This window comes from Cryptomeria japonica, chromosome 8 (genome assembly GCF_030272615.1).
Source record: "Cryptomeria japonica chromosome 8, Sugi_1.0, whole genome shotgun sequence".
NCBI lineage: Eukaryota > Viridiplantae > Streptophyta > Pinopsida > Cupressales > Cupressaceae > Cryptomeria > Cryptomeria japonica.
Window position 1 is genome coordinate 514,660,575 of NC_081412.1, and position 19,709 is coordinate 514,680,283.

Sequence of the window (19,709 nt, forward strand, 5' to 3'; positions counted from 1 at the left end):
TACTCAATTACAAAGGAAGTCTCACTGACTTATAAAATGGATTATGAAAATCCAATATAATGTACTACTACAAAACAACATCTTCTATGCCAGGTTCAATACCGGTTTAAGCTCATACAATAACCATAAACCCTTATACAAAATTTGCCTTCATATTCTCTTATCACTTCTACCATCATATGTCCATCCATCACTATTCTCCTATATTACAAAATGATTTACAAGACCTCATACATATATGAGTCTATTACAATATGCCATGTCAGCTTACAAAAGATATTACAATAATAAACAAAACTTTATTCTTGTTGGCTGGGATGCTGGTGAACATTGTTATCATTGTCGGTGGAGTGCCTATCGGTGCCAGTGCCGGTGCCTGAAGATATCCACAAGGTTGCCGGTAAGTTGCCATCAATGACAACACCTTCAATCACCTTCAATTCTCATTGGAGTGTGCAATGCCAACAATCTTCTCCTTTGGCATTGATGGCAACACTCATGAGAAAAATCCAAAAATTGTATTTCAATAATGTTTGCTCCAAAATGTGTGCTCCCCTGAGTAGATGATCTCCTCTGGTAATCATTTTTCCCTGTCCTACTACTCCCCTTTTGACATCAATGACAAAGGTTGTCAAAATTGCCAAATGAGTGCAGTCTTCAATTTGAACCTTGTAACCGGTTGGTTACAGTTTGGAATAAATGTGCTAAAACCAAATTCAAGCTCTGAGTAAACCTGTTACTGTCCTTCAAAGTTGCCTCTGTTCTCTGAATTGTACCAATGAGATGATGCTTTTTCTCTTCCGGTGTCTTCTGTCCTTGAATTAGTGCCTCAGAGATTTCTTTCCTTAGAGAGATGAGGTTATCTAACTTTGAACTGAGTCTACATTTTAGCTCTTTGGATTTTCCCTTTATTGTTTCCTTCTCTTTCTCTAACTTCTCCAATTTATCTTCAAATCCAGCAATTTCCTATTCAATAACTGATATTGGTTCAGATGAACCAATGATATTATCAGCTATGTCATTAATCTCCTTTTGAACTTTGCCGATTTCCTTGTCTGTATAGTTCTTTGAATTCCATAATTATTTTATTCAGTACTGGTAAAAGAGTGTCAATGTGTTTTGTGCACTTCTTTATAGTTTCTTCAAAGAATTTCTCTCTTTCCTTCTCTATTTTCTCCTTAAATGTTTCTTCATTTATTTGATCTACAGTTAGTATATTGCCAGTAATATATTTAGACAATGTGTCTAACTAACTCAAAGAATCCTTATCATCTACATTGCATTTGGGTGCAATTAACTTAAGAATAGGAATTGTATCATCTATTGCCTTATAGGCCAATGCATTAAAATCTGTAATTTTCTTTATTGAATCCAAGAGTACTTCAATCACATTGGTGGGTCTAAATTATGTCATTGAAGTACTGGATGTCTGCCCAACTACCTTCACAATCTTTGTGCTGCCGGTGAGAGTAACTTTGCTTGAATCGACCTCTGGTGGGTTAGTCTATGTCTGCATTTCCACTAGCAAAGGTTTTGACTTTTCAGTGGTTGCCGGTGGCACTATCTTAGTGTGTACCTTTGAATCAACATGTTTCTTTGCTTGTGTCTCTGCTTGTTTTACAGTTTTATCTGTAGGTATCTCTATCTATTTTTTTATATTGTCCACTACCAGTATCTTAGCTGTTGTCTCTGTTGGTTTCTCAATGCTTGCATCAATGTTATCAGTAACCATGCCACTAACCAAGGGATCAACTGAATGTTCAGTTTGCTCTAAACTCTCTATTTGAGTCTCAACCCCAATCTTAATGTTTTCAGTTGGTTGCTTAGTAGCAACATCATTTTTCTTTTCCTCAGTGCTTTCTTTATCAACTATAATATTAACCTCCTGATTGTCAATGTTCATCGTGTACAAAATTTCAGACTCAGGGTTTGTGTCTTCATGTGGTGTTTCCACATTCTCAGTAGCTGGTGTACTATTAGTTTGTAGATCAATGGAGTAACTAAAGGTGGTGGTAGGTTAGTAGTCACTTTTATATTGGGTAGTCCACCTACCTTGCCTTTTCCCTTATCCTTTTGATATACCTTGAAAGTTTTAGGTCTTTTCAGTTCTTCTTGTTTTTCTTTCTCAACAAAGAAAATGCACCATTTGTCAGCTGTCTCTTTTGAAATTTCATTAACTTTGTCGACCATTAGCCTCACATGTCGATGTCCGCTTCAAAAGACTGTTCTGTTTGCTTCACTGATTAGTTCATCAATTTCTTCAATATATTTTACCAGATGTATGGCTAGCAGTTTCTCAATTTTAATTTTCTTGTCAAGTTCCATAATTGCCAACCTCTTAGCATCTAACCGTCTATATAAATTCTAGGTAAATCATCTACAACTTCTATTAACACTTTCTTATATATGTCAAGATTTAGGATGATGATATTCTCTATACTTTCTTTTTCCTCATTTGTGAATGTATCATACAATTTGCTTACATTGGATTAATTGCCATCATCTGTTATTTCATTCAGCAAGTTGTCCAGTGGTGGTATGACCTGTTTTTTCTTTCTCTTTTTAGGTGTCATCTTCTTTGTTGGTGGTCTCACTGCCTGTTGTTTTTGCCGTGGTGTTCTAGTTTTCTTGGGAGGAGGAGAGGGTACCGGTGAGGGTTTTCTCTTTCTATCTACTCTTTTGAATTCAGTAAGAATTTCATTGTCAGAGGATGTACCAACCGGTGAGAGATGTGCCTCCGGTTGTAATCCTTCTAAGTCAATTTCCTTTATACCAGTGATATTCATGACATTTTTTTAAATTTCCTTAACTTGTTTCGATGCACTCCTTATGCATTTTTCTCTTCTCTTTCTTTGTTTCAATGTTTGTACATCACTTTCTATTGATTGTGCATTTCCAAAAACCTTTTCTTCTGGTTCTCTAGGGGCTTCTAGTAGGGCTTTTGCATAAGTTTCAATTATGTTTACATCTGCTTCATATCCCATTTTTGTTACCCATATAGTTCTAGTAAGAACTGCCTCCATCTATATCTCATCCTTCTTGATTACAACACATATTTCCTTCTCATATCTATCTACAATGCTTTGTGGTAATCGTTCTCTTGTTTTCACTTTTGCTTTGAATGTTTTGAAGTACTCTGTGATATTGCTATCCTTATCTATCCCCATACCAGTGAAGATATCTAACAGTTGTCTGCCTACCGATATATTATAACCAAAGTCTTTCTTGCCAATACCGGGAACCTCTTTTGTAAGCTACAACATCAGACATACCAAGAGATTGCCAAAATGAAAAGTACCTTTCTTGTCTCCTTTGATCTTTTTCAGATTATCTATTAACTCATCCTTTAACCACTCACATATATCTATCTTTGCATCACTGTTGACCATATCATATGCACTTTTAATACAAATATTGGAAACAGAGTTGAGACGGTTTGCATGGGTGGCCTTATAACCTAAAATCATACTTACGAATATAACATTCACATCTTTTACATCATTCACTCTCAAGGACTTGTTCTCATAGGTTGCTCCTGTTAATGTAATCACGGTGTTATTAGAAACCTTTTTAGTTTTACCTGGCCTGCTACTGGTGGAGGGTAAGCCAGTCACTGCCCTAACTTCTTCCTTAGTGATTTTGTGAATGGAGTCTAGCCAAAAGAATTCACCATGAACTCTGCTAAGCACAATCCTTACTACCTCCTTAGGAAATTCTGGGATGTCAAGGATTTCCACAAAACCCAAAGTTTTAATAACCTTATGTTCGGGTTTCACAATTCCACTTCCATCGCAAATAACATTTTTATATATTTTCAATATTTCTTCTAAACCTAATTCCTCAATATGGCAATGAATATATATTCTAGGGTCTTCTGCATATGCAACACCTTTTGGGATTTTTGAAAAATCTCCTAGAGAATCATCTTATTTTTCTATCTCGGGGATAATCTTGAAAATGGGCCTAGGGCATTTAACTACCTCTATAACAGTAGGATTTACAATAAATTACGGAGGAGAGGAGGAAGCCATTGATAAATACCTTAATCTACCTGATAGATTTGGATGCTTGAAAGAATTTGCTTCACTTCTCGCTATGGATGCCTTCACTCGGATTCTCGTGCTCTTAGGAATTTTGAATGCTCGGTGAATGAAAATGAGGGAAAATCAAAGATTTATAATGTCTTTTCCTCCAACAACCACAATAAATACTCGTCGGTTAGGTGAAACTTAACATCTATCAGTAGAGAAGAAGTTCATCTTCTCACCATCAACTGAGGTTAAACTTGCATGATTTTCAATTTGTTGTAATACCCCCAAGGGTTACATTTCAGTTGGATGAAGAGTCTCCTGTCGGTGGAGTAATACTTTGTTCTACCAGTGAAGGAATAGTCTCATCAACATTCTGATCTCTCTTTCTAATCTATTGTCTTGAAAATTCTTGCTTTACCTCATCAACCTTCTCATTGCCTTTCAAACTGGGTCCTTTATTATTTTCCGGTGAAGTCTTGCTTCTACAAAATTTTGCAATATGTCCAATCTTGTTACAAGAATAACAAGTCACATTGATCTTCTAAATAGCCTTTCCATATCCTATTCCGTTTTGTGTTCTACATTGATTAGATAAGTGCCCAAATCTTCCACAAACATAACATCTTACATTCATTTTGTAGTTTTTTGAATTGTGACCAATTTTGTTGCATTTGGAACATTGACCGGTCGGTGCATTAATGTTCTGATTGTTTCTAGATCTACACTGATTTTCTCTATGACCATACATGTTACAGTTAAAGCATTTCCCATTAAATTTGTAGGCATTAGGTTGTCTTACCACTTTACTGTGATCATGATTGTTTGCAGTACCAGAACTTTCACCAACTTCAAATCCAAGTCCATTAGTGTCTCTATTAGGTTTATGACTTTTCAGCATACCATCAAGTTCTTCTAAACTTTTCTTGAATTTCTCTTTATGTTGATTTGCAGTAGCCAACTCATTTTCCAAAAATTCCTTTTGCCTCATAAGTTTAGTTTTATTATGTTCCATGTGAATTAGATCTGTCTTTAACATATCATTTTCATGACTGAGTCTTAGATTTTCATTTCCAACATCATTGAGTTTTCTAGTCAAGTCATCTTCATTCTTCTTTCTATCTTCAATGTCTTTACAAAATCTCATAGTCATGTCTTGCATTTCATTCCTCAAGGTCATGTTTTCTTGCCTCATCTTGCTTACAAGCTCATTAAGAGTTTCCTTTTCATCATCATTACTTTGCATCTTCTCATGAGGTTCTTTCCTCTTATTTCTAGCAATAGTGAGATTCTCCTGAAGTCCTTGAATGAATTCTTGTGCAGTCCTCAGATCATCTTCAAGTTTTGTATTCTTCAACTTCTCTGCATCATATTCCACAAGAGCTCCTTCTAATTGCTTTCTTAAATTCTCCATTTGTACCAGTGTCAGAATCTTCCTCAAGCTATTAGACTTTTGAGAATAGAGGACCAGGCTCTGATACCAATTGTTAGAATTGATGATAGTCCCAAAGATACTGAGAGGGGGGAGTGAATCAGTATCTAACCGGTTAACATAATATCTAACCTTATTAAGTATTTTGCGTTCCAAAATAGTGTACCAGTAAACAAGAATTAATGCAGTAAATATGAACAGTAAAGATAACATATAAAGAACACCATAACACAAGATGTTTAACGAGGAAAACGGGTGTGGGAAAAACCTCAGTGGGATTTGTGACCCACTGGCCAATGAATGGATATTACTTACAAGAGGGGCCTACACATGCAGGAAGGCCAACTGCCTAGAGCTCACTGCTCAATTACAAAGGAAGTCTCACTGACTTACAAAATGGATTATGAAAATACAATATAGTGTACTACTATAAAATAGCATCGGCTATGCCAGGTTCAATATCAGTTTAGGTGCATACAATAACCATAAACCCTTATACAAAATCTACCTTAATATTCACTTATAACTTCTACCACCATATGTCCATCCATCACTATTCTCCTATATTATAAAATAATTTACAAGACCTCATACATAAATGAGTCTATTACAATATGCCATGTCAGCTTACAAAAGATATTACAATAATAAACAAAACTTTATTCTTGTTGGCTGGGATGTCGGTGAACATTGTTGTCACTACCAGTGCCGGTGCCAATGCCTGAAGATATGCACAAGGTTACCGGTAAGTTACCATCAATGACAACACCATCAATCACCTTCAATTCTCATTGGAGTGTGCAATGCCAACACATAGGACCTTCAAAACTAAGCAGAGAAATTCCAAGCAACATGGCACAATGATTGTGCAAAAAGAAACTAGTGGCAAGGGCCACAACCTCCAACACAACAATGACAACCATAGATTTAAATCGCCAAGAATTAACCCACAAATACATCACAACCACACCAAGCAAGGGAATCAAAAGCCTGAAGGTGCAGAGAGAGGTAACCACAACCACAAACCTGAAATTATTAGCATGGGAGAGGAACCATAGAGACACCAAACACCACAAAGACTCGACAATGATGGAAAAAATTAGGGGTTTCAAGAGAGGAGGAAGGGAATCCTCAACCCCTAACAACCAAGAGACAAAGCCAAAGACACAACAAAAACCATGCTTCAAATCTGCAACAATAGTGACTATGGAACCATCGCAAAACCTAGGACACTATACAACGAAGAGACTAGGAGGCAAAACCACGTCCTATAAAAGTAGGATGCGTCCCAAACAAATCACCACCAAGAGACGTAGTGCCCAAATAGCTAGGGTAAACAAATAGTAGCCAGGAACACAATAACCCTCCAAAAAACTCAGACATGCTGCCCAAAATAGGAAAGAATTGGCCTAGCCAACCCACCTAAGTAGAGGAAAACCATAGAGAAAGAGTCTCCAGTCACAAAAAAAGGTAGGGGGATACAAGATCACCCCTTAGAGTTCAGATAGGCATAGCTAGAAAAAGCTAAAAACATAGGCAATGCTTGGAAACTAAGTAAATTAAAACATAACAACTTCTGCTAAGAGTCTAAAGCAATTCCAATCAAAGGTGAAGGTGGGTCTTTGTAAATTTTAGGACACCATAGGTCTAAAGCATCATCCGAGAGGGTCCAACCCTCATCAACATCAACAACTTCCTTAGTATTCTCAGCATCATGAACATGAGAGATGGCTAGAGACAGGCTAATTGACAACATCTCTAGTGGGTCAATCTCTACATCCACTAGTAGAAAGATTGAAGCCACTAGTACCCCACCCATTGGGAGCTAAAGAAGGCGAGCACCATTGGTGGAAGCCACAAGCACTAGACTGGCTGCGAGGTTAAGACCTCAGGGTCTGAGAATAACGAGAAGAAGAACCAAACCCACAACACCACCCACATTGAGGCAATTGACCCTATGTGGAGGGGAGATCATGAGGCACTTGGGTAACTATACAGGGGTTGTTACCCCAATGATCAAGAAGCACTTGAAGGTGGACTGCCTCAAGGGTTACCTTGTTAGCTTGAACCTGAATTTGCAACATGACATTATTATATATACAATTTTGAGCATAAAGAAAAAACTATCAATAGAGATGTGAGAAAATAAAACAACATTTCTGTCTTTCCATATAGAAAAGATCATTTCCATCTTGAAAGCATGCTAGATCAAGGTGAAAGAATGAGGGAAATCGGGAAGGTCCCCAAGCAAGGCCATATGCCAAGAAATTTTTGTTGGCCTGAAAGGCTAGATGAAATCATGAATCCATCTCCCGAAAGATTGATCCCTTTGACAAAACCAAAAGAGGTGCATAAAAGTCTCTGGGTGACCATAGAAAGGGCAACGAGGATCCAAAACGCCCATGTGCTGCAGGTGAGAGCCAAGAGGCTAGCCTTGGAAAAGAATACATAAAGCAAAATGGGCAAGTTTTGGCTCTACAATGGTAGACCAGACACCAAGAAATTTGTGTCACCAAGTGATAGAAATTGACTGCAAGTGCCATCTGAAATTCAAAGACAACACCATGGGAAGATGCAGAGAAATCCATTTGTAACCCAAAGAGGGTTTGTAGTGGGTCAACAAAGTTTGGAGGTACCACAACCAATATTTACACCAAGGCCTCACAAAGAAGATGCCCAATTTATGTACCATCTCAATGGGCAGAGCTGATAAGATGGTATCAAATGTCTTTTGATTTGGTCGAATGAGCTGGTATTGCACCCAAAGATCCTCCCAAGAGCGAATTCTCATGGAAGCTCTAGAAAAGAGATCTTTAAGAGTGTGAATGCCACTCTTTTCAAAGTGAAAAACATTCTCTAGGAACTTTGGCCAGAGGACAACCTTGAATCTGAATGAGGGGTGACCACCAAATATTGTGATGGTTAAAAGAAAGATCATCATGAAATATAGAAGCATTCTATCTGAGCCACAACTTAATGGCTTCCCAGACATGCCATGTATGATTTTGGTAACAAAATTTCCCTCTATGTGAACAAAATCCTTCATAATATGGAGGGTTTAAAATCCAATTCCCTTCCAAGCATGCTTGTGAACTAGATAAACTAAACAAATACAATTCTTGAGGAGAACTTTTTTGGCATCTGAGCTAGAACTGGCTGGCTCATATGGTCCATTTATCACATAAACAAAGCACTTATTTCTACACTGAAATCATGCCAAGTCCACCAAAATCATGCAAGAGACAACAAAAATCCCAAGTGACTTTGTGAAAGCCAAAATGTGCAACAAAGGCCCACAAAATGTTCCTTAAAGATTCTCAAGCTTCAGATATGAATCTTTCAAAGGATCGCAACATGAATATTAATACACATGGGTGGCGGATATAACCTTGGAAAGGACAACATTCCATAGATCCATTGGGGACCCTTGAAAGGTAAAAGAGATACCTAGAAATATAAAAACTTCATCATGATTAAGACATTTCCACCCGAATTGAAGCAACTATGAAGGAGAAGGCAAAAAAGACTATGGGTAACATTGCATTTTTTGCCACTGAATAGAAAAACTAGAAGCCAAATAAAAAGCATCAAGGCAATGAAGGGTCTCACAATTATTCTTGACATCCTGAATGAGGGTGAGGAAAGAGTCATCCACAAAGTGACCATTGGTTAATTGAGTAGGAGGGATCTAGAAGAAGTTCCTAAAGAAGGTGATCTAGACAAGGAAATACCCCTGACTCTCCCAACCATAATGACATTGGCAAGAAAATAACCAAAGCCCTCAGATGTGAGCACATAAAAGAAATGTGTGAGAGGGAAACCCTGTCAAATAGATCTGAACAAACCAAAGGCAGCATATTAGCAACCATTGATGGTGATGCATGTAGAGGCATCCCCAAATAGCATCTGCATAGATTAGATGAATCAGGAACCAAAGCGAAGATCTTGAAGCATTGAAAGAATGGAAGGCCACCCAATTCTATCATAGGCCTTCACAAAATCAATCTTGAGAAAGATTGCATTCTGTTTGGAGTGGCAGGCCACTCTATACCCTCCCACATAAAAGCGATATTATCTAGGATGAATCTAGATTTACTAGACCCTATTTGCTCAAGTTACATAATCTAAGGAAGGAGATGCATAATCTTCAAAGATAAAGCCTTGGCAATGATCTTATAAGAGACATTGAGGAGCATAATGGGGTGCCAATTACAGATGTCTTTAGGGTCCCTGACTTTAGGGATGAATTTGATATTTTCTTGATTAATAATGTTACCTAAAGATTGAGAATGAAAAGCTTCTTGGTAAACTTTAAGCAAGACAGGCCCTATGCAAGGCCATAGGGTCTTGTAGAACTCATAGGTGAAACCATCACATAACTCTTTCTCCAAGGTCTTTGAGAGAGAGAATTTGATCACAAAATGTCAACTGGGATTTAGAGAGCCAATTAGGAACCATCAAAAGGCATTCTTGAAGAGTGGCATCAGGCTCTGAAGAAGGATCTTGAGCAGTGAAAACATTCTCATAATGTGGACAAAATCTGCGAGAACATATGATATCTCAAAAATCACCGTTTGACCTTCTTTGATGAGATTAATTCCATGTGAGGAATGGTGAGCCAGAAGGGAAACAAATAATTATTTAGAAGCATGATCCCTCACCTTAAGCCAATGAAACCTGGATTTGATTTGAGCTCCTCTGGAAGTATGATTATCAACAATCTTCTTCTGAGGCCAAAGCTCTACAATCCTAACCTATAACACAAGCAAGAAAGGGTTCATGACCAAGTCCTGAGTGGCATGCTGCAAATCCAAGGTGGTCGCTTCATAGGATCGCCAGTGAAAGTTGGCAAGTTGTGGGCTGTACATTCTAAGAAATCTCATTGTGCATTGGATAGCAGAGCTCCACCAATCAATCCATCCATGTTGCTGAGTAGGATGACCCTCCAAATTCCATATATTTTCCAATATGCGTCATAGAAGGAGGGTGACTCAGCAAAGAAGTATTCAAAAACAAATTGAGTTCGAGATGAACGGGGGTGTCCCACTTGCCATTCAATAGAGAATAAAATAGGAAAATGACCTGACAAAGTCACATCTAGTAGTAGCCTGACTAGGGGGTTATGACAGCTCCCAAAGGAAAAAAAAAAAAAAAAGGACTAAGTTGTAATCATTGCATGATCGAGTCTCTTAGAGACTCTATGAATACCCTCATGAAAATTGCACCACGTATACCAAACACCAGTAGGGTGGCATTGAGAAATGTTAGGATCGTAAAAGGCCCATTTAATTGTGCATATAAAACCATGCCTCTCTTTCACTAGTTTTCCAATGAAAAGGAATTAACCCATCCTTGTTAGAGGTGTCTTCGATCAAATTAAAATCCTCGCATAGAACCCAAGTGGTAGGAGGTAATGAATCAACAACCCACCACCAAAGACAAGATCTTTCAACAACATCATTAGAAGCATAAACATTAATGATCCAAAAAGAATGATTATCAACTGAAAAGAGAACCCAGACCACTCAGTGAGTGGGATCTAAGTCGTTAGCTTGCCAAAATGCTACCAAAATGGGGACAACACCTCTCCAACCAACCTCATGGCCTGAATCAAAAACCAAACCACTTAGACAAATAACATGGCAAGCAACATGCAACAGAAACATAGAGATTTTAAGTTCTAGCAAAGAGAGCAGATCTAGACCAACAATGTTTTGACGAGTATTCCAAGTACAAAATAATTTCTAGAGAGTTTTGTAAGACCTAAAACATTCCATGATAATAAATTCATGGAAAAACTTCATGCATATCATCCTCATCCTCAAGAGAGGAGAAAATATTCTACAAGAAGGTGGTACTCTACACTTGAGAAACTCAGTTCTTTTCCAATACCCACCCATATCATCCTTGACATGCCCAGGAGGGCTGCAAGAGTGATTGAGAGATGACGGGTATGTTGAAATGAAAGAAGCAGGGAGAGGAGTATGCACCCAAGTGGAGAGAACACCACCATCCCTAGCTTTGTCATTCCCTTGCATTGTAGGGTTTGAAACTAAAGGTGAGATGGGTTGAGAACTTTTCTCTTTCTAGGCTTGAGGCAATGACTGAGGACCGCCAGAAGTCAAAGACTTCTATGAAACCCCAAAATTATTTCCCTTGCGATTTACGATTTTCCATCCCTCCTCAGTCTTAGTAGCTTCATAGGAGGAAGACAGTTCTGACTCCTTTGAAGGAGAATAAGCTTTTGATGCCGCCAGAGGGCAATCCTTGATCTTGAGCTTCAAAGATTGACAACGGAAGTAGGTGTTTGAAAGGTTCAGATAGAGAACCTTCTGGGTGTGACAAATTTCACCAATCTAGATGTCAATGGTATCTTTGAGGTTGCAAGATAAGTCAACCTCAATACAAACCCTCTTTTGGGGATGATCACGATAAAACAGTTGGGCTCAACACATACCACCTTGCCAAGAGATTGGGCAAAGGTTTGCAAAATCAACCAACAAGGCAAAGGTAAACTAGGAAATTCAACCTAGATAGGGACTTTGAGATTTTTATCATCCGAGAAGGAAGACCATGGTTGAAAGACCAAAAGTGATGACTGGACAAATCAAGGCCCACATTGAAAAATATCCTAGACATGATTAGACTTAGCAAAACAAAAAATAAAAATACCTTTGGTGAGGTTTTGCATGCCATCTAGGTAGAGCCCATGAGGGCCCCAAGCGTTGGCAACCCAATCATGATGCATGCTTTTGGGGGGAACCTTCCTAACGAAAAAGCCAATTAATGTGAACTGTTCAAGCCAATGGCACGAATTATCAAAATCTTGAATAGGAAGAACAACATCAGGGTTAGACATACCTCATGAAACACCTTGGGAACAAATTTTGGGGGTTGTTTCTTCATGGGTGCCATAATCGCCAGATACCAAAGCTCAAACACCAACATCAACTACTGAGTTGAGGTAGGCTAAGGCCATAATAAACTACAAAACTTCCATAGTAAATGTGGCATGACAATAGACAAATGCAAGAGAAACCAAAGAGAACAACATGAAAAACCCTAGCAGAGCTCACTCTGCATGATTGATGATTTAATACATTTAAAGTTATATTGATAAAAAAACTAAGATTTGATTTTTCCAATTTCAAGAATAATTATATTATATTTTTTCAATAGATTTGCTTTAGTTTTAAATTAGCAAGAGTAATATTTAAAAGAATGAAAATAAGGAATATATCAATAGAACCTTTTTGTGAGATCATTATTCACCATTTTAGTATTATGAACTTCTCCTATCTTAGTTTTCAATATAAAATTTGTATTAAGAATTTCTCCTTATTATTAGTACAATAAGAAATATCTTGGTACATGAGATGACCAACTATCTTTCTCACCAATTGAATTATATTCCTTTAATTAGATTATCTTTTTTGTCTAGCTGAATCATAAGTTATCTCATGTCATGATTACATTTTCAAATTGTAATTCTAGTTAATCTCAAGTCTTCTATTATTTTTTTTCAAAATATGATTCCAAATAACTAATTTTATTTACCTATATCAAAAATTATGTCATGTTGTGATTATATTTGTAAATTGTGATTCTAGTTAATATGAAGTTCTCTATTATTTTTTCAAAATATGATTCCAAATAACTAACTTCAATTACACTATTAGAGATATAACTATCAAATATAAAATTAAATAATCAATCTACTAAAACTCTTTACTAAATTAATTTAAAAAACAAACTCAAATTACACTAACCTTATCATGATTATGTTTAATATCAAAATTATAATCAAACTTAATCTTGACAATTAAAATGTTCACTTCCACTTGCAACCTTTTATCACAACTCATTTATCCATTACAAAACATTAGTATTATAATAGTACTTAAAAGATAAGACGGTATTCAACAATCACCACTACATGATTTACAACTACATGACACTCATTGTTCTAATGCATAGTGAATAAATCTGAAAAGCTAATGACAGCTTCATCCAACGTGTTGATGCATCTTGTTCGCCATGTCCTCCTTGCACACAGTAGTGCAAACAATCCCCAAAATCCAATGGCAAAGGTAGCCATACAGCTAACATACCAATACCAGGGATATTTTGTTCCCTCTTCCTCTTCATTATCCTCATTGTTTCCAGCTGAAATGATTCCTGGTGATCCTGGACATCTGATATCAAGTGGGAAACCACAAAGACAGGGGTTTCCATAGAAGTAGGCGTCATTGAACGTGGAGAATTGACCTTCCGTTGGAATTTTGCCACAGAGCCTATTATTGGACATGATTGAAACAGCTAAGAAGTGAAGATTTTGCATCTCCATTGGAATCTTCCCTTTCAGTTTATTATAGGAAAGGTCTAATGACTCTATTTGTTCTAGCATTCCAAATGTATGGGGAATTTCTCCGCTAAGATTGTTCCTGGAGATATTGAGGATATGTAGAGCATTAAGTGTACCAATTGTTGGAGGAATGATACCTGACAGCTGATTTGCAGATAGGTCAATGCATGTTATGAGTAACAAAATAGAATCCACATATACCAACTTGGTTTCTTTGTTGGCAACTGAAATCTCTTCCTTGTAATATGCGGGCGTGCCATTTTCAGATTGTACCGTTGAGCTCTCGACTTGAGCCATTCCTGATGCTAATTTCTCCAGCTCCGGTGGGATGGATCCGCTCAAATTGTTCTGTGACAAATCTAGAACATGAAGATGACTGAGATTGCCCAATTGAGGTGGAATAGATCCTGTAAAGATGTTTTTCCTCAATACAAGTATCATCAGCTGTGAGAGTTTTGATATCCAACTTGGTATCTCTCCTGACAAGAAATTATTTCCAGCATCTAATATCTGTAAATTGGAACAGTTGGAAAGACTCTGTGGCAAATTTCCCTTTAGCATGTTGTCATTAAGGTGCAGCGTCTGGAGTTGGTACAGCCTTCCCATTGTGGACGGGATCTCTCCTTCCAAACCAGCATTTGCTAAGTTCAATCTTGTTAAAACTGAACAATTGATTATGCTAGATGGTATCTTGCCAGATAATCTGTTATCTGAGAGACCTAAAACCAGAATTTTCGGAATCAGCATACCAATTTGGCTGGGGATAACCCCGGTGAAGTCATTATGGGAAAGGTCCAGAACTTGAAGGGACGGGGAGGGCAAGGGAAGTGGGCCACTCAACCTATTATTCCTCAGATCTACGGTTAACAATGTTACACTCAAAATAGGAGGAAGCCGACCTTCTAAAATATTGTATGACAAATTAAGGTAGTTGGCAACTTTGAGATCCCAAAGCCAGGATGGAATGCTTCCAACAAGACTATTGTTGGAGAGATCCAAACCCAATAATCTATGTTGTGTTAAAAGAAATGTAGGGATGGAACCTCCAATATTACAGGAGGCCAAACCTAATACTTGAAACTGAATTTTGGGTACCCAACCAGGATTAAGATCGACAGTCAACTGGTTATATGAAAAATGAAGGCGAACAAGGCTGGAGGTATTTTGAAAAACCTGAAGAGAGAAGTTGCCCTGTAGACTGTTGGAACTGAGATCAATCACTTCTATATGAGAGAGATGTCCTAAAGAAGTAGGAATGGCGCCGGTCAACTTATTGGATTGCAGATAAAGTTTACGGAGTGCCGAATGTCCATCCAACCAGGAAGGTATGTTGCCACTCAATTGATTGTAGGACAGATCCAGAGTTGTCAACTTAGAAAGCCGACGAAGTGAGGGAGGAATTCTCCCCGTCAGGAGGTTATTCCGGAGTATCAGTTCTTCAATAAGAGATAGATTGCCAACAGAGGCAGGAATGAGTCCATTAATTTTGGTCTCTACCACCGTAACATCTGTGAGCGAGGATAAATTTCCAATGGAGGCCGGTATTTGTCCTCTTATATGAGACCCAGAGAGTGTAAACAGAGTGAGCTGTGGCCACCCGCTGCCTAAAATTTCACTGATATCTCCACTTAGGAATTCATTGTCAGCCATTCGCAAGTATTTCAAATGAGGTAAAGTGGAGAGAGTGAGGGGGAATGGACCACTCAAATTGCATCTATAAAAACTAAGCCATTCTAAACTAGTCAAATTTCCTAACCATAGAGGAAGTGGGGAAGAAAAGTTGTTTCCGTGAAAGTCAAGATGTGTGAGGGATGTGAGGTTAAGGATAGCAGTGGGAATTGGACCTGAAATTTGGGTGTTACTCATGTCAAGGAATTGCAAATTATGAAGTGCAGAGATGTAATTCCCCAACTCTTTACCGCTACTAGTTACGGCCACATACTTCACCGACAAATTTTGTAAATTTGGCAGACTCAGCGCCCACTCTAAATTCGACCAACATTTGAATCCGTTCTTCTCCGTCATGGAAATATCCAAATATTGGAGATCTGAGAGATTCCCCAGCGGCAATGGAATCTCACCTTCAAAAGAATTGTTGCCCATGTCGAGATGCTTGAGTTCTTTGAGTAGAGATATACCTGCATGCAAAACACCAGTACAGTAATAAAGCTAATATTAAAAATAATCTCATTCATTTGACATTAAAGTTATTTTATTGCAATTTTCTAAGGAGTGATATTGCGAAATATTTGCAACAGATCCATCATGGGAATGATAAAAGTAAGGATTTCAGAGTACCCAATTTTTATATAACACAAATTTTTCAAAAGAGGAGGTCTATATCCACGCAGTGTAGGATAAGGGTTAAAGAGACAACAATCTCAATCAGTTGTCTACGGAATCATTATTAACACAGGCAAAGTCCTAGGGTTGGCAAGCCCATCAGCTGGGGTCTCCTAATTTGGTTCTGATATCATATGTTGAGCTATAGTTCATATGGATAGCTAGGAATCAGAATCTAAATCTTTCCATTTGTTGCTAGAATGCTCTACCAGCTTAACTACTAACCCCTCTTTGAACAGTCCAAATGTGACTTACTTTTAACACAAATTTATATTTTATAGTTCATTTAAAACAAATTATCAAGATGAAACTCTAATGATTACAATAACAATCACTTTTCAAATTAACTGCTCCAAAAAAATCTCAAAATACCTGCAGGTATAACACCAGTGAAACCATTGGAGCTTATATCCAGATATTCCAATTGCTTTAATTTGAATAAAGGAGCGAGAGTTTGAGTTGCCGATGAGCTTTGCAGCAATAAATTTGAGAGGCGCAATTGGGTGACATGAGATGTGAGGTTGCTGCATTCAACGCCATCCCATTCACAACAATTAAACCCCTTCCATGAAACAGATAATCTGCCAACCTCAGTGTTGAATCTCAGCAGAATAAGCCTTTCCTTAGGTAGACATTCAATATTATTGCAGTTGCAACATATGATAGCAGTTCTCCAGCTCATCAAAAGCAACACCCATGTGTATCTCCCCATCCTACCAATTTCCTTAGTCACTTAATGTAACAAACATTGAATGAAGGGAATGATAAAATAAAAGAATTGCAAGTGTAGAAACTACACCAGACCTGGAAACAGAAGATTGAAAACGGATTGTGCATCGAGCAACAAGAGATGGGAGTTTATACAGCAATTTAATCGTTGAATAACTATTGACAGCATTGACTGGGATTGATATGTATTACCAGCTAACGTAACAAGATAACAAGGTGGAAGATTTTGCACCACACAAACAAAAAGCCGGATGATTTTGACCGCTAGGTCTGCTGGACGTCATTAAAATTATAATGGATACACAATTATGTTTGATAATGGATGGTGCAGACAAAGTAAGTTACGTACATATTGATATTGTGCGGCTGTGACATTAGGATAAGATTTTAGGAAAGACAAGCAACTTTAAGAAGCATGTTCAATCACATGGAGTGCGCGTATGTCGCAGATATTATTTTGTGAGGAAGTTTACGCACCTTCAGTCAATTTTATTAGAATATTAGTTGAATTATTATTGTGAAGGTACAAAGATTCGGTAACGATATGACCTTTCATCAACTCGATAGTTTAGTTTTTGTACGATTTTTATGTTAGCATTCACATCTGTGCTCTAGATTTTCGATATTAATATTTCAATTAATCTTAAAGTTTTAAACATAATCTTTCCTACATAGTTTAATTTCATTTATATTTGCCTATCAATTCAGTTGGGTTATTTAAGCTCCTTTAATGAAAAACTGGTATAATATGGATAGATGCAGCCCGCAAAGCAATTGCCCAAGACCATGTTTTTCTTCCACACTGAGTGATATTTCGTGTTCTATTTTGCTTCTCTACTTATTATTCTCTTTAGGAGATGTCAAACTTTTTTCTAGATGATGCTGGACAATAAAGCAAAGGTCATTGTAATCGATTTTTCACGAGGAAACTATTTATAGGCTGGAAATTTTTTAGGTGGTGTGAATGTAAATAATTTGTCTGAGCATCTATGGATGGTAGCTCTGGAGGGAGATCTATCTATTATTCTTGTTTTTAGATTAGAATAACAAATTGGCATTGTTGCTCCACCAAGAGTTAAAAGGAAAAGATGAGAATAAGATTGAAAAACCAAGAATAATTATAGCTATACTGCAATCTCAAGTACTGGACACACACCAGACATTTGATACAACAACAACATCAATTATCAATTTGAGGGAGAATTAATTGTACCTACCCAAAACAAGTTGAATTACTGGAGGGGTGCTTAATTCCTCTGTCAATAATTTGGCATGTTTATTTTTGTGAATGCCTTCAATAAGATTAACATGTTAATGATACAATATTTTACTTGTATTGCTACGGATAAGACTAAGAGTAAGGATGAATACTACTATTTCATATTGATATAAATGAAATGCTTCTAGGCTAGTTCAGAGTGAATTAGAGAGACAAAGATATATCCCATGGAATTGAGACAATATATGGTACACTATGTGGATCATTTACTTGTACTTCTATACCTAGCAATATCATATGTTCTATATTTTCATTGTATTATTTTTTTGTTTGGAAATTCTACTTGAAATAAGCTCCCCATAAGCTGCATAACCTCTTAGCTAATAAGCTTAATTTTTCAGGATTTCAACTCTGCGAAAAATCTGTAGAAGAGTTTGACCTGCTCTCTTACTTTTAAATTTGATCACTTGCCACAAGTTTCAAATCTCATTGAGGATCCTGAAACTCACCCACTAGTTGTCATGTCACATTTTTACTTCAATGGTTAGTCTTTACTAGAGATCCTTTATTGAAACCTTGATTGATAATCAAATATCAATCTTTGGAGTAGCTGCTACTATAGTATGATATGAGCTCAAAACATTGTTCTTTTCTATTGTGTCTATCACATCATTCCATGGTTTTCCATTTCAGAATTAGGCTCATGTGGTGCTAGGGGAAGATTAGAGAATTTATCATTTAGTTAAGCTAGATATTACAATGTTAGAAAATAAATTAGTTATTATCAAGTTTGTAAATTAATCAAACCTTGTCTTCCATTTTATTTCATGGAAAAAATCAATTCTTAACAAATGTTTTCTAACACGCTTTCATGGATATTAGGCCATTGACAATTGTAACACAAAATAGACAAAGACAAAACCATTCTTCCACTCTTTTGAGAGGAACTTTGTTGCTCTACAACACTTATTTTTAAATTCCAAGACTTAGAAAAGATATGATAGATGACCAAAGCTTATAAGTTCCATACAATTAAAATTCCTCTTGATAGATTTCTCTCTCTATCTCAACATGTAATTTCAAGATATTTTTCTAAAACTTAAACATAGAGAATCTCATTCATGTTGAAAATAAATTTAACTATGCCCTAAATACTGCCTCAACTTCCATGTAAAAGTGCTTTTATTTGTTTTGAGTGAGAATTATTGAAAGTTTTAATTACATTTATTATTGTGTTCATATGATATTTATGTGTTTGGTTTATGTTATTTTATCATATAACTACCATTCCTATCTACTATCTATATCTGTATTGTGTATCATTATCAACAAAAGCTCTCATGGGACCTCTAGATATGAAAAATCCACTTTTCTATATTTCCCAATTAGTAAAATCAATTGAGTCTATAATTAAGATTTATTTTATTTTTGAAAAAACTATTCTTGAAATATTTATTTTTACTTGTCTGTTTCAATTGATTTATGTGTCTTGGTCAAGGGTATTTGATCATACATCCACCATTTTTTGTGATCGCTATTGTATGAGTCATTGTTACAAATTTATAAAGTATTTTAAAAATTTAAACCAGTTAG

At 36.8% G+C, this 19,709-nt stretch overlaps 1 protein-coding gene across 1 annotated transcript; it reads right to left on the reverse strand.

The window, feature by feature from the left end:
* Window positions 1-13,354: 13,354 nt before the first annotated feature.
* Window positions 13,355-17,058, reverse strand: LOC131047810 (receptor-like protein 33). The gene is made up of 3 exons (XM_057981598.1): window positions 16,973-17,058; window positions 16,541-16,881; window positions 13,355-15,963 (listed from the first exon to the last, which is right to left on the reverse strand). The coding sequence occupies exons 2-3, from the start codon at window positions 16,878-16,880 to the stop codon at window positions 13,427-13,429; spliced, it is 2,877 nt and encodes a 958-aa protein (XP_057837581.1). The 5' UTR covers window position 16,881; window positions 16,973-17,058; the 3' UTR covers window positions 13,355-13,426.
* Window positions 17,059-19,709: the final 2,651 nt, after the last annotated feature.